The sequence below is a fragment of the Nomascus leucogenys genome, chromosome 16, assembly GCF_006542625.1.
Source record: "Nomascus leucogenys isolate Asia chromosome 16, Asia_NLE_v1, whole genome shotgun sequence".
NCBI classification, from domain to species: Eukaryota; Metazoa; Chordata; class Mammalia; order Primates; family Hylobatidae; genus Nomascus; species Nomascus leucogenys.
In genome coordinates, this window is record NC_044396.1 from 22,298,848 (window position 1) to 22,314,757 (window position 15,910).

A 15,910-nucleotide genomic window follows, 5' to 3' on the forward strand; every position below is an offset into this window, starting at 1 on the left:
CCCAGTAGAAAACCTGGAGTTGAATAAGGAATGAAGAAAGAACACCAGCTAACCTTCAAAGAATCCCAACCTCACTGGGAATCTCGACAAGAATGAAGCATGCCAAAGATAAGGTCAGGGAGGGAAGATGAACACAGGGGCCCTTTGTAAGAAAGCTTTTGATTAAAAAGCTTTTAATTAATGGGTCTTTGAAATCCACTAGTTGATCAAAACTGCTGAAGACCCTTGATCTAGTCCATCCCACCTGCACAGAAGAACAGTGTTCACAGAAGAGACTCTACGCCACTTGTGGAAAACTTAGAACAAGATGACACATTTATAGAAGTATAGGTGAAGAGTAATCCAAAGTTCAAGCAGCCTTGGCATTAGGAAATTTTAATCCAAACCTGCTTTCACCCAAGGCCACTTCTCCTTATTTTATGCCTAGTAGAGGTAGACCACAGAGGGCTGAGCACATCAAATGTTTACTGTTAATGAATACTTCTCTGCCTTCTCTTCCCTAGCAGCAGCAAAAGCAAGGCCCAGTGGATTCAGTTTGGGAGCCAGAGAATTAACAATGCCCACGGCAGGTGGCAGAGCTGCTCCCACAGGGAATGGTGGCCAAGTGATGCACCTGGAAGGTAGGAGGAGGAGAGAGGGAGGTGAGGACAAAAGAGAAGAAATTATGAGACACCAAGTGCAAACTGACTTGACTCACTCATCACCATAAATGAAACACTCTTTGGGAATATTTAGAAATAACTAGGGGAGGGAGACTTCGGAAGAGGCTGAAATTTGCACTAGCAGGTGGAAGTAAAGTAATGGTCATGGAGCCCCATTGCCTCATCCACTCCCAGGCAGTGTAAATCAGCCTTTCTGATGTGACACCACCACCTGGTGGTTAAGATGAGGAACAAGTCACTGCTGTCTCTGCACCTTCCTTTTTCCTCTTTAGGGAGATTAATGCTCACATAATTGTTTCCTCTTAAGGCTTCTTTAATTCCTGTTAAATACTCCTTTTCCTTTACTGTGTATTCTCCCTTTCAAGTACTGACCAGTTACTTCAAGAACATTTTATTTTATTCTCTCCATCCTCTCCCTCACTCCCTTTCTGTTTCTCACCTTAGCATGTTGTTCTGGAAGATAAGGTGCCCATAATGAAGAGACCACCTGAGTATTGGGAAATATGGCATCTATTATATTGTGAGTAAGGATCTTCACTATGAATCAGCTACTTGAAAGTAAGATTTATATTGTTGAACATTGCATGAAAACTTTTAGGAGGATTTCAAAGTACTACTGAAAAGTCTGTGAATATATGCATGTGCATAGGTGCATTAATGTCTTAAACTGAAATATCTTTTAAGAATTTTTTTAAGGAACACCCATGAACTCAATATAACATAAAAGCTGACATATAATTACAGATTTACACCCAATCTTCTATAGAGGCACACAACTTATCCAGAAAATTAAGGATTATATTGTCAATGTATATGTTAGTTCAAATGTGCATGAAAAAATATTTATTGGTTAATTAAATAAACACCTATTGATGTCTATCATGAGTCAAACATGGTTTAGTTGCTAGAAACTCTGATTAACAAAACGAAAACCACATCCTTAAGGTTACATTCTTGTAAGAGAGACTGATGTTTAAAAATAAATAATATTATGTTAATGATGTTGTAAATGAAAATATTTTGAAAATATTATGAAAATAATAAATCAGAGTAAGGGGAAAGAAAGTAACAGGGCTGCTACTTAGAAAGTGTGGTCAGGGAAGGCCTCTTTGAAGAGGTGACATTTGAATGAATGAGAAGTTATTCATATGAGTATCTGAGGAAGAGCATTGCAGGCAAAGAGAATATCCACTGTAAAGACTTGAAAAGGCCTGACAGAGGAAAAACAAGGAGGGTGTCAAGACTGAAGAGTGGTGGGTGGGACAGCAGGAGAGAATGGGGGCAGGAGCCGCAAGAGCACAGATCACAGAGTACTCTATATGCCATCATAGGCACAGCAGATTTTGTTCTGAGTCATAGGAAGTCACTGCAGTGTGGAGCTCAACGGACTGAAGCACTCTGACCTGCTTTTTCAAAGAATCACCCTGGCCGCTGTGTGAACAATGTAGAGGGTAAAGAGTGGAGCAGAGAGACCAGTTGAGAGCCATATTTTAAGAGTGGCATCCACAGGACTTGCTAGCAGATTCAATCTGGGTGTGAGCGAAAGAGAGTACAGAGATGACTGTGAGTTTTGTGTAGCTAGTGGTGCCATTTACTGAGAAGGAGCATCCTCGGGAAGGGAAGTTTGCAGGCACAACAAGGGGACGGGAAGCAGAATTGAGGGATCTGGACATGCTAATGTTGACGTGTCTGTCAGACATTCCATGGAGCAGTCTTATAGGCAGTTGGGTATATGAGTTCCAAGTTCAGGGGAAAGATTGGGAATGGATATATATATCTGATATATGCTGATACACACACACACACACACACAGAGTATATATATTTGAATATATATACGAATATATACATATATATCATATATAGTATATATATCTGAATATATATACATATATATGATATACATATACACACACGCACACACACATATATATATCAACCATGTTTTTAAATGTCATTTAAAGTCATGGGGCTAGAAAAAAAAATTACCCAAGAAGTGAGTGAAGTAGAGAGAGAACAGACCGGAAAGGAACAGCTGGTGAGGAGGGAGGAAACCAGGACATTCATCTCAGAAGGCAAGTGAAGAGATAGAAACACGACATATACCCATGTCTAGTAAATAATTAAATTCATGATTAGGCATTCACTATTTCTCTGATTCTGTGTCAAGCACTGAAGAGGAATGGAAGTGGGCAAGGGTGAAAAAGCATAAATTTTTGTTTTGATTTACAACTTAGTTACAAAGTATTTCATATGTAAGCTTACCTACATGAAATTATTACAGAACAAGAGTATGTAATTAAGTTTCACCCTTTGAAAGATGCTACCTGACCTAATGATAAGCTGACACATTCACAAGAAATATGAACCGTCTATAGAGACTAATTCAAGCATACTGAAATAGATATAGCTGAGATCTTTATCTTAAAAAAAGGTTAAAATGGAATATGTCCTTCTAGCCTTTTCAATCTTACTGATTTTTAACAAGCATACACTTTCATTATATATGACAGAAAGTCTTTGCTTGAATACAAATGAAGTGTGTTCTCATAACAAATAAAAAAAACAGAGCTCTCTTCTTCTCTTCCTTAATGTTGGTTGAGAAGCCAGATTTGGATTTGCTTTTTCTTAATAAAGTGATTTACATAAAAGAATATTTGGAGCTCAAATTTCGAATTCCTGTGATGACTGAGCAAGCTCAGCTGAAAGCATACTTCTGGATGGCTGCAAAGCACAACAGAGCCTTTCATTATTTGGGGAAGGAGCATTTCAAGCTTGTGTTTATCCAGGCTCCAATTTCTAAGAGGAAAAACACAGAAAGTATATCCACTATACAGGAAATAAGAGAAGGAAATAGATGAGGGTGTAGGAATTGTTGTTTTACTTGATCTCAGGATGTCTGAGTGACAGATGGAATAACCCAGCACAGCATAGTCTTTATGCCAAGAGAAAGGAGCACTGCTAGATACACAATATTTGGGTGGCCCCTTGGGACCAGGGCTGCCGGAGTTTCATAAATCGCAAAGATTTTTATTATACAATAACCCTGAAAATTGTCTTTAAAAGTCATTATACCTGTAAAACCTCTAGTTAGTCACAAAGCTATGATTAGTCTTACTTATATTTATCTCAGTCAGTGCCTTCTGTCTGCATCCCTATATTTCTCTTCTTGCTTTTCATCCTAGCTGGCTGAGAAAACATTGCATCTACCTGTATCAAATGCTAACACAGGTTTCCTAGAAGAAAATTCCTATGAAAATAAAACCAGAGGAAATAAACAGATTATACTGAGTTTTGGGGGCTATGCTGTCTGATCGTCTTTAATTACAACACTTTGTTTTCTTTTTATATATTCAATAAGTAGTTTTAAACAATATCATTGTGGCTGGGAGTGGTGGCTCACGCCTGTAATCCCAGCACTTTGGGAGGCTGAGGTGGGCAGATCACGAGGTCAGGAGATTGAGACCTTCCTGGCTAACACAGTGAAACCCCGTCTCTACTAAAAATACAAAAAAAATCAGCTGGGCGTGGTGGTGGGCACCTGTGGTCCCAGCTACTCAGGAGGCTGAGGCAGGAGAATGGCGTGAACCCAGGAGGCAGAGCTTGCAGTGAGCCGAGATCACGCCACTGCACTCCAGCCTGGGCGACAGAGCGAGACTCCGTCAGACACACACACACACAAAAAAAACAAATAACAGTGTGTAGTCCTTGGGGGCTATACCGAGACTTTCCCACAAGAACTTGAGAATAAGTAAAATGAGCTTAAAATTTTATATTACATGTTTGCTCTCTCAGAGTTGGACTTTGCAATGTATACCTTATGAATAAGAACCAAAATATAAACACACTCCTTAAAGGGCAGAGTGGCTTCAGATTTGAAAATCTTACTTGAGTGCATGTGTTAATATGTCCAATATAAGGATGTGCCGACTAGGGAAACAGATTTATCATAGAATAGAAAACTGAAAACCACAGAAGCACATATTGCTAGTTTATCCAAATATATTCTAGGGTTTAAGAAAACATTAGCCAACATGCCAAGTATTTTAGTCCTTTCGGCAAAACTATACATATTTTGAAGAAAATGCTGGGAAGTACAGCCAACAAAGTTCTATTATTATGTCCCACTTTGAAAATCATTCTTTAGACAAGTTGGATGTTTCAGACAATTTCTTTCTCCTATTTGTCTTATTTTTTCTGAGATCCATACTCACCAAGTAAACATCTTATATAATTTGGTTTCCTGTGTATGGTAGGCTTCCTAGTGGTGCTCAAGAAATATTCTATGAATGAACCTTCATTTTGGTTAGTGCTCCAGCTAATGTAAGGCTCATATCACTCATTATAAATTGATAACTGGACTTTTTATATTTCAGACTTGTGAACTCACTTATGGTAAGTCTGCCCATGAGAAAGGGACATCGTGCGGACAAATTAGGTTTCTGATTTTGCAGAGCTGAGGGCTTGACTCTAGACCTAGAGGACTTCATCAAACTCCTGAGACTCCCTAGGAAAATCATCACCTGGTCTACTCCTGGCCACATATGCCTATTGCACTGCTATAATCCAGCAAAAAAAAAAAAAAAAAAAAAAAAAAAAAAAAAAAAAAAAAAAAAAACCTAAAGTGTAACAAATCTGTCAAGATAGATTACTGCTCTTTTCCAAGAGAAGAGGAAAGAACTACAAGGTAGGGCCTTGGAGATGTAAATGCCTACAGGTAGAAGAGAAGGCATGAGAAGAAGTGGGAGGCCAATACGTGTAAAAGTTGAGACTGGGAAAGAGCGTGGCAAAGAAACTTGAAGTTCATGGTCAGAATCATTTAGAAATACACAAGAAAATAGAAGGCGCTAGGGACAGGTTTTCAAAACCGAATGCTTAAAACAGGCGGGGTGGCAGTTTGCTAGGAACAAAACTAGACAGGGAATTTTTGTGGATAGAACCCAGGGAACTGCTTGGCCAGGGCCTTAAGAGACTATACATTAAGTTGTTGAGACTTGAATTCAAGGAATTAACTCAAACACAATGAAAAGTATATTGTCCCTTTAGCATCTAAACAGGAATTAACACAGATCCCTTGGCCTTGGACTTGATGGGAGGAAGTAAAGTGGCAAGGAAGAGATAACAGTAAAAGTGAGGAAGGGCCATAAAGGAAGAGGGGACCTAGGAGTGCCTGGAATAGAGTGACGAGTGCTGTGTCTAATAGTGTGAGACAGTGTGAATACTATTACCTTTTGGTATCTGGGTAATATATTTGTGTATGTGTATATGGTTTTATTACAGCATATGCCACTCTGCTCAATAGAATTGATCACTACTTTAGAGGAAAGGAGTGCTGGGAAGAACAAGTGGTAGGACACTGAATCACGGGGCGTGCTTTACAGGAGTGCTTCTTTTTTTTCTTTTTTTGAGATGGAGTCTTGCTCTGTTGCCCAGGCTGGAGTGCAGTGGCGCAATCTTGGCTCACTGCAACCTCTGCCTCCCAGGTTCAAGCGATTGTCCTGTCTCAGCCTTAAAAGTAGCTGGGATTACAGGCATGTACCACCACGCCCAGCTAATTTAAAAATGCATTTTATTAAAAAATGCAAATAACACTTGGTACTATTATAAAATAGTTTTGACCTCACTGACTCCGTGAAAGTGTCTCAAGGACCCCCAGGAGCTTGCCAATCCTACTTTGAGAACTGCTGGTCTACTGCACTGGCTGTGAAAGAAATTGTCCTAGTTGTCCAGATGATGGCAGCAGAAGATTTTACTCAGAGGAGAGATGCACGAACCTTAGCCAGAACAAAAAAGGGCAACACTTGGTTAGAAATCCTGGGAGGATGGGCACCGTGCCTCACTCCTGTAATCCCAACAGGAGGCTGAGGCAGGTGGATCACCTGAGGTCAGGAGTTTGAGAACAGCCTTGCCAACATGGTGAAACCCCATCTCTACTAAAAATACAAAAATTAGCCGGGTGTGGTGATGCGTGCCTGTAGTCCCAGTTAATTGAACCTGGGGTGCAGAGGTTGCTGTGAGCTGAATTGTGGCATTGCACTCAAGCTGGGTGACAGAGTGAGACCCTTTCTCAAAAAAAAAAAAAAAAAAAAAAAACCGAAATCATCCTGGGGAGAGAGGTTACCTATTTAGTCACAATGCAATCTACCCTGCCACATCTTGGAGTAATTTCACAATTGATAAACTGGCATGTCCTGAGGGAATGAATTGCTTGAGTTTTTAGATGAATAATCTATGGACACTTGCTATTTATTGAGGCAGATAGGTTGCAGGATATGCTCATTTTACTCATGATCAGAGTGCTTACCCCTGTGTTCATTCATCAGGGTTTTCAACAAATACTTCCTGAACCACCTGCAAGGACAAGATACTGTGAATAGCAAGCATGATCATTCTGTGTTGGTTGCTAGACAAGTTCAAAGAAGGCTAAGGGAGATGAGGATGAAATCTAATAGACGTGTCTCTGCCATCTTGGAACTTGAGAGAGGCCAGCAAGAGACAGGCCACAATGCTCAGAACCCAGTGTCCACATGTGAGTCCCACATGGGACACCAACAGGATTGGGTCATCCAGTAGCTCTGTCTTGCTGAAATGCCAAGTTTGCAATTCCAGGTTTAGCTCCTAGGTCTGACAATCCCTATTCTTCCTCCAGTTAATCACTTTATCAAAGCATTAGCAGGAAAAAAACATTAAATCTTGTGCCTTATTGAAATGCTGACTCTACTTTTGGCTTGAGAAACATCCCTTAATTGAATGATAGTTATTTCCTGGAAACTCTGAATTATCTTATGAATTTTATTCTTTTCTGGCCTATTTCAAGCCACTTTTTCAGGCCTAAATAGATATTTGTTGCTTTTGCTGTGCAGAATATTTCCCCAATCTTTGGGTCCTAGCCCCCATTTTCTTCCACTGCAGTGTCTCTCTCAACCCCACCACTCTTAGTCTGCTCAGTTTTGAAAGAAGCTGACTCCTCCTGCTGCCCTGAGCCAATGTTCTCTCCATTGGCCATGAGGACTTGATGAAGGATGGGCATGTGACTCCATCCAGGCCAGTGAGAATTCAAGCCGACATTTTTTGAAGTCTTCAGACATAAAAGCCCTCCTTTACCTTCTATAAGGTGTCTTATAGAAGGTGGTATAGGTACAGGGGTGCAGGCATCCATCTGACAACATGAGGGGAAAGTCTCACTGCTAATGGAGCCCACAGAAGTTGGGGGGCAGCCAAGAAGTAGAGAGACTGAGGCCTGATTGTAGGCCCTGGCTTTGCCATGATGAACGCCAGCTTTACCTCTGGATTTTTCAATTGTGTGAATCAATAAATTGAGGCAGGAGCCTCCTGCTCTTGCTAATCTCTTGGTTGCCTCACTGTCCTGTTTGGTTTCTCAGCATCTTTCATCACTTGTATAATTAATTGGTCAGGCGTGGTGGCTCACACCTATAATCCCAGCATTTTGGGAGGCCAATTCAGGAGGATTGCTTGAGACCAGGAGTTCAAGACTAGTCTAGATAACATAGCAAGACCCCATCTCTATCAGAAAAAAAATTAGCCAGGTATGGTGGTATACATCTGTAGTCCCAGCTACTTGAGAGGCTGAGTGGGAGGATCACCTGAGCCCAGGAATTTCAGGCTGCAGGGAGCCATGTTTGAGTCACTGCACTCCAGCCTGGGTGACAGAGCAAGACCCTTCTCTAAATGAATAAATAAATTATATTATGTTTTAGCTATTTTGAACTGAGTTCCTATTATTCTCAAACAAAAGAGTCCTCACTGATACATATCCCTGTCCCCAGACACTAGGTAGAAAACCATACAGGGAACCAAAGAACTCAATTTCTAAATATACCACACACTTGGAAATCTTCACGCCTTTGTTATTTTTTCCAGAACTAATAATTTCTTCATTTTCTTCATGATCCCACAGCACTCTATAGATGCCTAAAATTAAGAAAAATATTTTATATTGAGGCATTTTGTGTCTATACTTGACTTGGAAGTTTTGAGCTGTTTAAGAGCAGGAATAACATCTTAATCATCTTTATATCTCTAACCCCTAGCATTATATTTAGCATCTAACATGTCCAATTAATAGTGGTCAAATAAAATTTACAGAGTGGGAGAAAAGTATAACATTGATTTTCTCTCTCTGGAGACTTCCACCCCAGCATCAGTCTTTTGTTTGACCTAATAATGGAGGTTGCCAGCGCTGGTGTCTTGTCTGGTCTTAAGCCCTTATGTTCTCAGATTCAATCCTAGACTTTTCCACTAATCCGTTCTGTATCATAAGGGGGATGGCCTTTCATGTGTCTGGCTTCTGGCAAGGTTCCATCCACAGGTACTAATAGAAATTTGGTGGATACAACAAAGGGAGAACCCAGAGTATTTCTCCCCTCCTCTCTGCCTCAAGTAAGATCTTAGATAATAACTGTGTCTTTAAAAAAATAACCAGATCCTACTACTCAGGCATACTTTCATTTCATATTAGCTGTTCCACAGCTCCTGGGCTCCGGGAACACTGCCTCCTCCTGTGGAAGGCGGGAGCCTACTGCTCTTGCTAATCTCTTGGTTGCCTCACTGCCCTCTGTTTGGTTTCTCAGCATCTTTCATCACTTGTATAATTAATCCCAGGTATTTACACCCTCTGTTTGGAATACTGAGTGGTTTCTGTCTTCTTTTTGGAACCTGATTGATACTATGTCATCTATTTTTTTTAATGTCAGTATCATTTAATTATGTGTTTGTGTCTGGAGCCTTTAGACACATAATACAGTTACGTGTTTCCTTCATAACAGTTATTTCCAGGAGTCCTTGTTAAAATACAAAATCTTTGTGTAACATATTTTTCCTAAGTCATGCCTTCCACAAATAACTTAGGGCTGAGTTATGGTTCATCAAACCCACACAGTTTCTGCAACGCTCACTCTTTGAGCACAGCTAAGATAAACTGACCACTCTCTTCACCCAGAAGAGCTGTATTGGAAGCAAATTCATTTGAAACAAGGAAGTTTAATGTACCCACTTTCTTCCGCTGGGTAACTTATTCTGGCAGAAGTGGTGAAGCAAGAAAATGCTGAATATCTTCAGGCAGGAAGACTGCTGTCAGCCCATGACAGAGACAGGGGTACTTGGTTGGTATAATTTCTCTTTAGGAAGGGAAAGGCAGGTTTCTAGCCACACCAGAGAAATCGCCAATTAATTCGACTCAAAAAAGAGTGATTTCTATTCACCAAAATTGAGTATTTACTATACATCAGTCATGGTGCAAGGTGTTAGGGTACAGTAAGCATATAGGCAAAACTTTGAAGTGGTTCAAGTTCACCTTGATTATCCAAACACTCAGATCATTCACTCTTGTATCAAGCTAACTTTCCTTCTGTCAGAGTCTTCGGTCCTACCAAAACTTGACATATGAAGATCAGTTACACTCAAGTGCAAATCACTGCTGGAAAATTATCCTGAGTGGAGTTTGCATTTCAATGGGTATTGAAACCTTAACATAAAGGATTTAGTCTTCTTTAGTAAAATGTGAAAGAGCTTGGTGAGGTAGTTATCTGAGGGTCAGGATGCCTTCCCATCCTCTCAAATAAGACTACTATTTCTTGACCTATATTTTCTGCAGCCCCACTCAGAAGGTACTGAAAGCCTTTCACAAAATATCCCATTCCAATACCATTTTTGATAGAATGTGTATAAGTAAAGCTAGATTCTCAGTAACCTTATGTTAGAAAAACAAAAAAGGACTTCCCTATGAACAGCTCAGCAAATATTTCAAAGCATAATCTTACTCTTACCCCAACCTCCCCTCCCCTCCCCTGCACCTCCCCTCCCCTCTCCCCCCTCTTCCCCTCCCCTCCCCTCCCCTTCCCTTCCTGAAAATTTAGTCCAATGTCTATAAGATAGAGCCAAGCAAGGTGGACACTGCATGATGACAGGAGGGACAAGGCAGCCTAGCCTAGGACACCAGGACCCAAGCTGAGTGAGACAGGCATCTGTGCAGCGTGAGGGTAAGAGGTGAAGTAGTAATGGGGTATTCGCTACACACAGAAGAATGAGCCAGATCAGAAACTATGTTAGGGATAATGGAAGCCAGGTTTCTCACTGTTGGAGAAGGAAATTACAAATACAGAAATGGAGAAAAATAGAATGAACACTACAGTGCTGGATTAGAATTAGAGATATGAGTGTGAAATCATGTTTTAATATAGATAAGTATAGACATGTAGATGTTTATATGTGCATATACATTCTCAGCCACTGTTTATCAAGAGGGCCTCACAGTAGCAATGTTCCAATAGCAATGAGCTCGCCCAAATCTTGGTTTCCTCAATACTATTTTCTACTAAAAGAAACCGGGCTCCTTGGTTTTAGGACTGGGGAAAGAAAGGCATAAAATGAGCCAGGAACATAGGATAGCTGCCAGAAAGTAAGGACATAGGGACATGACAAAAGGACACACAAGTCAGCTTGAAGGTGCTCCTGCTTGGCAAATCAACAAAAAATTTGAGCATCAGAATAAATAATGATAATAACAGATTACAGCCTGTTAAATAAAGCAGGTATCTCTAAATCTATGCTGGAAATGAATAAATTACAGGTTTAATGAGGAACAGAATATTTATATGCTCTTAAAAGAATCCCTTCCCAACAAATATTTACAAAGGACAAAATAACTTTTCAACAGAGACATCTAGCAAACATCATCTGATATAGTTTGTCTGTGTCCCCACCCAAACCTCATCTTGAATTGTAGCTCCCATAATTCCCACGTGTTATGGGAGGGACCCAGTGGGAGGTAATTGAATCATGAGGGCGGTTTCCCCCATACTGTTCTCACGGTAGTGAATAAGTCTTAGGAGATCTCATGGTTTCACAAGGGGAAACTGCTTTTGCTTGATTTTCATTCTCTCTCTTGCCTGCCACCAGGTAAGATGTGCCTTTTGCCTTCTGCCATGATTATGAGGCCTCTCCAGCCACGTGGAACTGTGACTCCTATTAAACCTTTTTTTCTTTATAAATTACTCAGTCTCAGGTATGTCTTTATTAGCAGTGTGAAAATGGACTAATGCACCATCTTAATCAAACGACGAAATGAACATACTCCATAAGAGCCAGATCAAAGTTGGGTGCCTGATTGGATGGATACAAGGAGAAGTGCACAGCACCACTTTTGTGATATTCCTGCCAGCAACACAAAATCTGAATCTAATCACAAAACACTGAACAAACTCAAAATGGAAACATTCTATAAAACAGCTGACCTATAATCTTCAAAAGTGTCAAGCTCACAAAAACCAAGGAAAGACTGGGAAACAGGTCCTAACTGAAGGAAACATGAAAACTAAATGGACGAGTTATTCTTGAATGGATTGGGTGGTTAATAATAAAGCCATGCTAATCTCATGGTTGTTTCAGCTGTATTATGATTATGTAGGACAACGTCCTAGCTTGTAGGAAATACACACTAAAGTTTGTGAAATGACGGGGAATCAGACTGGCAAATTACTTTCAAACAATTCAAGGGGAAAAACAGTTTTTTTGTGCTGTATATTTTTCCTCTGAGTTTGAAATTATTTTCTAAATTAAAAGTGTAAAATGTGGCCAGGTGTAGTGGCTTACACTGTCTTCCCAGCACTTTGGGAGGCTGGGGCAAGAGAATCACTTGAGCCAGAAGTTCAAGGCTAGCCTGAGCAACATAGTGAGAGACTTTGTCTCTACAAAAAATACAAAAATTAGCCGGGAGTAGTGGCTCACACCTGTAGTCCCAGCAACTAGGGAGGCTCAGTTGGAAGGACTGTTTGAGCCCAGAAGATCAAGGCTGCAGTGAGCCGAGATCACGCCACTGCATTCCAGCCTGGGTGACAGAGGGAGACCCTGTCTCAAAAAGAAAAGTAAAAAACAAGTGTAAAATGCAATCTCATTGTGCGTAATGCACATACACGGCCCTGATACAGTTGAAAGCTTGTCTTATTTTCTTTATTGTGGCTGATTCCAATTTAAATTAAAATTTGAAATGCTTAACAATCATAAAATCAGTATTTGCTGTGGTAAACAAAAGAGATCTACACTAGTATTCACAACTCTTTAAATTGCTTAAAAAGGAGGCAATATAACCATTTTAACAGACATTTAAACCTTTTGCCTCTAGGAGATATATGAATTAACACACAATATTCAAGGAAATCAGTGCTGTATAGATATTTTTGGTCTATTAAGGTGCAATTTATAATACAGAACCGACAAAATACTGAAGCAGAAACCATAAGTTACAAAGTAGTAACTCTCAGACAGTAATTAGAACCCCTGTCCTACATGCCTCTCCAGATATAGCAACTTCATTCTTCCAGAAAACAGCTTCTTTCCCTGACTAGGAAATTCACATGTCTTTCCAAACTAAAGAAACACTTTTCCACTCAACACTGGTTTTTAAAAACCATTAGAACTTTTGGTTTTACAAGTTACAACTAATTAGTATTCCTTTAAAACGAAACTATTTTCAAAAGATAATGTATTTTACATGTTATATTAACTTATAGTGCATTTGATTTCAAGCAGAGAGATAATTACTAAAGACAGCAAATAAAAATTTTTAAACATTCAATTCATTAAATAATTGCTACAGATCAATCTTCTAAAAGCTTTAAACTAGACACTGAGGGGAAAAGAACATTGACTAAAGTATTAGCTTCACTCTTCAGGAGCTCACCTTATGCAACAGTATCCATCACTGTTACACAATTTACTGATATTCAGTTATTCTATCAACATTGCAGAATAAGTTCAATTATTAAAATCTACATTCAAGCCAGGCGTAGTGGCTCACGCCTTCAATTCCAGCAATTTGACAGGCGGAGGCAGGCAGATCACTTGAGGTCAGGAGTTTGAGACCAGCCTGGCCAACATTGCAAAACCCCGTCTCTACTAAAAATACAAAAATGAGCCGAGTGTGGCAGCATGTGCCTGTAATCCCAGCCACTCAAGAAGCTGAGGCAGGAGAATCCTTTGAACCCAGGAGGTGGAGGTTGCAGTGAGTCACGACCGTGCCACTGTACTCCAGCCTCGGTGACAGTGTAAGACTCCATCCAAAAAAAAAAAAAAAACTACATCCAGAGGAAGAGAGATACAAGAAACAAATCATCAAAATCAAGGAAACTCAGGTAAACTTATGTCAGGAGATGACAAAAGTGTAGTATGTGTTCAAGTCTTAAATGTGGTTATTAATGCTTAGTGTCCCTCTGATTGTATCAGAAAGGGCAAAAGAAACACCACTCTTATCCCCCACCAAAAACAAACAAAAATTAAAGATAAATAGGTTAAAATTAAGATCAAGCTCCACCTGACAAAATTAAGAGACTGAGGCACATGTATAAAAGGAAAAGTGAGTTTTGCCATGGAAATGGGTTGAAGGGTTTATGGACCCATTATTTATTTATATGAGACTGAAGTAATTTTTTCCACAAATTGAGAGAACAATGACCCACACAAGATTGCTTCCTGCTTTGCTGCCAAAACACCAGGCAAAAGCAGGCAACATGTTCATCATGCCTGAGGGCAGCTCTGACTGCACTGGTACTATGTCATATGTTAGTTTCAAACCATGTTAATGTCATAAACTGGCAGGCATTGCATCTTGTCGATTATTAGCCAGTTCATTATTAACATTACTGAGTGAATATTATATATGGTATAATTCATTACAGTGTAAATAGCCATTTATATCCTGGGGAATTCCTCACCAAGACTATATGGAATAGTTTTCATCAGTGGAGGAGACACATTAAGTAGCTTTATCCCATTGCCCTTAACTCTTATATTGTTCATTTTATTAAAGGTATCATGCAATGAGAGTTAGCAACATAATCATTGCAAAAATTATCCTTATAGGAAAACATAATCTACTGTTTATGAATTGGAATAATAACAAAATATTAAGCAGAATCACTTGTTTCAAAAAAAGCATCACAATCCTATCATTTGAGATATAAGTTTCTACCTAACATCACTGAGAGCTGTGACTAATTCAGTCTCTATGGCAAGATAAAATTTTTAACACATTTAAAGTTTGCAGTGTTAACCATATTTTCATGCAGGTTGAAGTACACATATTTCATGGGTTTTAATATATGTCAAATAATGCTTACTGTAACTGTCCATGAGTGCAAATATGAGACAGATAAGTTAATAAAGAGATCTGGGCCAGCTGGGCTTGATGGCCCATGCCTGAAATCCCAGCACTTTGAGAGGACAACGCAGGAGGCCCACTTGAGGCCAGGAGCTTGAGACCAGCCTGGGCAACATAGCAAGACCCCATTTCTAAAAAAAAGAAAAAAATTTAAAAATTAGCCAGGCATGCTGGTGCATGCCTGTGGTCCTACGTACTCTGGAGGCTGAGGTGGAAGGATCACTTGAGTCTAGGAGTTGGAGGCTGCAATTAGCCAAGACTGTACCACTGCACTCCAGCCTGGGGGACAGAGTGAGACTCTATCACTAAAAAAATTTAGAAAAAACCAAAAGAGAGAGGGATCTGGTTTTCTTTGCGACACTGAAGCTCATAGTAAAATGGTTTATGTAAATTAGAATTCTACAAAGGAGTTGTTGGCAGAGACTTTTGTGTTTTGTTTTGTTTCGTTGTCTCTCCACAGCCATGTTTGGGGGAGTTCATTGGTGACAATTTTTAATGGAAAGAAGCTCTCACTTTGCGGCCCTTCAGAGGCTGTGGTGGGCGGTGATTGCTCACCAGAAAAGCTGCTGCTTCACCCTCCGCTGTGCACAGGAGACTGCGAAATTTGGCCAGCTGTAGAAGAAGAAAAGAGTTAGCTTCAGCATAGAAATTCCCACCAATATTAATGAATTAATGAATTACCTGCATAAAGAATTAAGATATATTTATAACCAGGAACAAAAAATACTGCAATGAAAATTTTCTGTTACATGTCATATGTAATAATAATAAAGCAATTCTTTTGCTAAATTCTCATCACTGTACAAATACCTACAGGTTCCAAAATTAAATGTATAAGCATTTTTAATTTGATGATCAAAGTAACAAGAGGAAACATGTAGAGTGTGGTTTAAAGTGTAAATATTTAGAAATCAGAGAATGTTTTTCGATGTTTTTCAATCTATAAACACACATACATACATTTTATGACAAAAATGAACTCAACTATATAAGCTGTTTTGAAATCTAATTTTTTCACTTAGTATATATTCTAGCTATCTTTGCATGCCAATACATATCAACCTACATCACTATT

The 15,910-nt window shown here is 39.5% G+C and overlaps 1 protein-coding gene across 1 annotated transcript in view; it reads right to left on the reverse strand.

The window, feature by feature from the left end:
* Positions 1-15,191: 15,191 nt before the first annotated feature.
* CA13 (carbonic anhydrase 13) overlaps positions 15,192-15,910 on the reverse strand; it is a 35,469-nt gene continuing 34,750 nt past the window's right edge. Inside the window, exon 7 of the mRNA XM_003269513.3 lies at positions 15,192-15,447. Within this exon, the coding sequence (XP_003269561.1) occupies positions 15,328-15,447 (120 nt within the window). The 3' untranslated portion in view covers positions 15,192-15,327. The remainder of the gene's footprint in view (positions 15,448-15,910) is intronic.